The sequence below is a fragment of the Orycteropus afer genome, unplaced genomic scaffold (genome assembly GCF_000298275.1).
Source record: "Orycteropus afer afer isolate SDZICR_OR568_19922 unplaced genomic scaffold, OryAfe1.0 scaffold00495, whole genome shotgun sequence".
Classification (NCBI taxonomy): Eukaryota; Metazoa; Chordata; class Mammalia; order Tubulidentata; family Orycteropodidae; genus Orycteropus; species Orycteropus afer.
This window is the reverse complement of record NW_006922082.1, coordinates 1,121,171-1,125,720: the sequence shown is the minus strand read 5'-3', so window position 1 is coordinate 1,125,720 and position 4,550 is coordinate 1,121,171. Positions and strand designations below refer to the sequence as shown.

At 55.9% G+C, this 4,550-nt stretch overlaps 1 protein-coding gene across 1 annotated transcript; it reads right to left on the bottom strand.

The window, feature by feature from the left end:
• Positions 1 to 241: 241 nt before the first annotated feature.
• Positions 242 to 1,957, bottom strand: FZD2 (frizzled class receptor 2). The gene has a single exon (XM_007955237.2). It carries the CDS (start codon positions 1,955 to 1,957, stop codon positions 242 to 244), a length of 1,716 nt encoding a protein of 571 aa, XP_007953428.1.
• Positions 1,958 to 4,550: the final 2,593 nt, after the last annotated feature.

The following is a 4,550-nucleotide window of genomic DNA, read 5'->3' as shown; positions in this document are numbered from 1 at the left end:
TTTTTCCTCCTTTTTTTTTAAATAGAAAATATATAATTAAATTTACAAAGACTATTTACAGTTTAATTACAAACCTGGAAGAAGGTGTTGGACAGGGTTCACTTTAAAAAGCGACCTAAAAAAGAGATGGTTTCGATAGTTCTTTATTTTAAAAAAATAAAATTAGGAGTCTGTAGGAGCCCGCCAGGCGGAGGAAGGCGCATTGCCCGCCACGGCCGGGGACGCGGCACAGGGGTCCCCCTCACACCGTGGTCTCGCCGTGCCGGCTGTTGGTGAGGCGGGTGTAGAACTTCCGCCACGAGTGCAGCGTCTTGCCGGACCAGATCCAGAAGCCCGACGTGATGCCCACGATGAGCGTCATGAGGTATTTGATCATGTACACGGTGAAGTCGGGCGACATGCGCGGCGTGTAGTGCGCCGGGCACGGGATGGCCAGGCTCTTGCAGTGCTGGCTCACCCACGAGCGCTCCCAGTGCTCACGGAAGGCCTGCTCGTAGAAGTAGCAGGCGATCACTATGGTGGCGGGCACCGTGTAGAGCACCGAGAAGACGCCAATGCGCACCATGAGCCGCTCCAGCTTCTCCGTCTTGGTGCCGTCATGCTTCATGATGGTGCGGATGCGGAAGAGCGACACGAAGCCGGCCAAGAGGAAGGACGTGCCGATGAACAGGTACACGAAGAGTGGTGCCAGCACGAAGCCGCGCAGCGGATCCAGGCTGTTGAGGCCCACGAAGCACACGCCGCTCAGCAGGTCGCCGTCAATCTGGCCCATGGCCAGGATGGTGATAGTCTTGACGGCGGGTACCGCCCACGCGGCGAGGTGGAAGTACTGCGAGTTGGCCTCGATGGCTTCGTGGCCCCACTTCATGCCGGCCGCCAGGAACCAGGTGAGCGACAGGATGACCCACCAGATGGAGCTGGCCATGCTAAAGAAATAGAGCATCATGAAGAGAATAGTGCAGCCCTCCTTCTTGGTGCCCTGCACCACCGTGCGGTAGCCGTCCTCTGAGAAACGCTCGTTGCACACCACGCGCTCCTGCAGCACGAACCCCGCTATGTAGGCCACGGACACCATGGTGTAGCAGCCCGACAGGAAGATGATGGGCCGCTCGGGGTAACGGAAGCGCTGCATGTCTACCAGGTACGTGGTGACAGTGAAGAAAGTGGAGGCACAGCATAGCACAGACCAAGTGAGGATCCAGAGGCGGGCAAAGCGCGTCTCCTCATGCGAGAAGAACATGGAGCCGTCGGGCCGCGCCGGCTCGCAGGGCGCCGCGCAGTCGCGCTCGCCCAGGAACTTATAGCTCAGATAAGACGGCACTTTTAGGACACGCGGGCAGTGGAACGGGTGCTCCACCGTCGCGTAGCGAGGGGGCGCGCCGCCGCCGCCTGGGCCTCCCGGGGTGCCCCCAGCTCCCGGCTGTAGGCCTGGAGGCAGCGCCGTAGTGAGTAGTGCCGGGGCGCCGTCCTCAGAGTGGTTTTGGCCCACGCAGATCTGCTCCGCGCCATGGCGGGGGAAGTGCTCGCAGCGCAGGCGCTCGGGCCACTGGAAGCCGAACTTGTTCATGAGCGCCTCGCAGCCCTGGCGCGCGCGCTCGCAGATAGAGCGGCACGGCGGGATGGCCTGCTCCAGCACAGTGCACACAGGCGCGTACATGGAACACAGGAAAAAGCGCAGTTCGGGCGAGCACTGCACTTTCACCAACGGGTAGAACTGGTGCACCTCCAGGCCCGCGTCCTCCTGGTTCGTGTGGCCCAGAAGGTTGGGCATGATGGTCTGGTTGTAGGCGATGTCCGTACACAGCGGGATGGAGATGGGCTGGCAGAAGCCGTGGTCCGGGATGGAAATGCCCTTCTCCCCGTGGAACTGGGCGGGCCCGGCGGTGGGCAGCAGCAGCAGCAGCGGCAGCAGCAGCAGCAGCAGCAGCAGTCGGGGCAGGGCGCTGCGGGGCCGCATGCTGGCCGCCGCCCCCACCCGGCTCTTGGGCGCCCCCCCCGCCCCCGCCCCAGCCGGGAGACCACGCGCCTTCCCCGCCGCTGCCTCGCTGCGGCCGCCGCCTCCCGCGCTTCTTTGCAAACTTTGCTCTAGCCGGCAGATTTAGGGAGGCCGGGCGGGGGAGGGGCAGCGCGCCAGCCCGCTAGCTCGCCAGGGTCCGACTGAGCCGTCGGAGTCAACGCGCGACGCAGCCCTCTCTCCTCCTCCTCCTCTCGCCTCTCCGTACCCCCTCTCCCCTCCCTTCTCCGCCCAGCGACTTCTTTGTGCCTCCTCCAGCTCACCTCGGCCTCTCCGATCCCAATTAGTCGGTTTCAAGGGGGCCCGCCGGCGGCCCCGCCCTCTCCTCAGCGCCCCAAAAAAGGGATTTTTGGAAACCGCCCCGTCGAGTTCGAAGCCCCGTCCCAAAAAATGTGCTCTTGGCCAATCAGATTCAAACCCAGGGATCAGCCCCGAGGGCTGGATTGGTCGACCACAGCTTAATGAGATCAGAAACCAGATGCCAACAAAACTTTCCCCCCCTCCTTTTGCTTTTTAAAGAGACAAGCTATTATTACATTAAGGGCTGTTTGCCCAACCCAGGATTTCTCCGGAGTCGCGGCGGCGAGATCCGGAGACTCATTCTCTAAGGCTGCAGCAGACCCAGGCCACTCAACCCTCTATCCCTCTTCTTCTGGGAACCAAGGCGCTCTCCTGGGCCGGAGCTCTTTACATTTTTGGTCCCCCACTTCCCTGCTCCTGGAACTCCATCAATCCAGTCCAATTTTTCAGATCAAATGAAGGAAAAAGAAGAAAGCATTTTAATACCACGAGACTAAAGGGGGAAAAAAAAAATAAGTTTACAAAGACTATTCTCTCTCACCTCCTTTTCAAGGAGTCCAGGCAAACGTTTCACTTAACTCTCTATATAGACTCCAAGAAGTTCGCCTCGCCCTTCCCCCCCCCACGCACACACCCTTAAATAGCCCTCTGAAAAATGAGAGGCTGTCTCTTTAAGAGGCTCTTAAAGGGGCCTGGACTCCGGGGCGTAATTGCCCCGTAGCGAGCACAAAGGAGCCCATTATGGTTCTTTGTGTTCGGTGGCACCTCAAAGTGAGAAAACTCTGGAACTCGGAGGCCGGGAACTGGAGGGATGAGGCGGGGATGGGGGGTGGGTAGGGTAAGGTGAAGGAGAATGGCCCCGAGCTGCGCCTTCTCCCTCCCCCTTCATCCGAGGCAAATCTTAATTATGCAAAGTAAAGTTTAGTTGCCTTAACGAGGAGGTCTTAATCGAAGGTTAATAGGGGGTTGGGTGGGGGGATGACGGGCCGCTCTGCGTGAAGAGACAATTCTTTTAGGCTCCTGATGAAGAAATGGGCCTGACGAACGTTTGGGGAAAAATGTCCTTCTCCCTGACCACCTCTGCCCCGCCCCAAAAAGCTTCCAACTATCTTGTCCTAGGGGTGCCCAAATGTTAAGTGAATCCAAATTTTAAGTGAATCCACATCGGAAAGGGATACTGTGTGTGACGAGAAAGGAGGTTGAAGGGAAAAGTGGATTATTCCCTAATTCCCCCATATCTCACCTGGCTTGTTGGGGGTGGCCAACCGGAATCCTATAGATTGCCCCCCCTCGGGATTTTAAATTAGAGACCGGGCCTCTGGAGGAAACGGGGGAATTTGCATGTAAATCTCCTGGGCCATGTAAATACTGGACGATGGATCAATTATTTCTATTGTCTCTCAGGAGGGAAGTGGGGGACTTAAAAGAAGAAAGAAACTTGAATTTAGAAAGCCCCTTTGCTTCTCGGTATGGATCAAGTCCTCCTCGCCTGGTGGGCTGTTTCCTGCTCCAATCTAGAAAAGGATTGCTTTTAAAGAAAGAAAAAGAAAAAAAATATTAAAAAAAAAGAAAAGAAAAGGATGGGGGAAGGAAAGAAAACTCCAAGTAGAGATCTAGGTTTGACAGAATAAAAACAGCCCCCCACCGCACCCAGCTGAATGATACAAAGATTCTCAGATTCTTTAAAACCTGAAACTGCTCTTCATCGTATCTGGAGAAGTTACCTTTTCCTTACTTTAGGAAGAACGTTTTCTTTAAAAATCAAGGGAATATGACTTTGTTCACCATCCTATTCATTTCCTTTCCACGCACAAATCCGCCGCCCTCCAGAGCAGTCTTGGGATGGGAAAGTTGCACTCTGCTCTATGGGGCCTAAACTAAGCCTGAGCTGCATCTCCTTCAGCAGCCCCCCCTTCCTAGTCCACTTCTGTGGCATGTTTGGAACCAATACCAAGTCCCAGGCAGCTGAGCGGAGCTGAATGGTGGAAACAAATATGAATAAGACAGGCTCCCACACCGGACTCTGGAAGCTCACAGTCTGATAGGAAATTGAGAGTGAATCTCCAATGTAAACACAGCATCTTCAATTTCCTCCCATGACAACCCCATTTTCCTGCCCTAGGGTCAGGCTAGGTTGACAGTTGTGCCCTCCCTAGAAGAGGGGCCGCTGAGGACTGGAGAAAGGAAATAAAGGACATTTCTTCCACCTAGTCAACCTTTCATTCCTTCAACACAC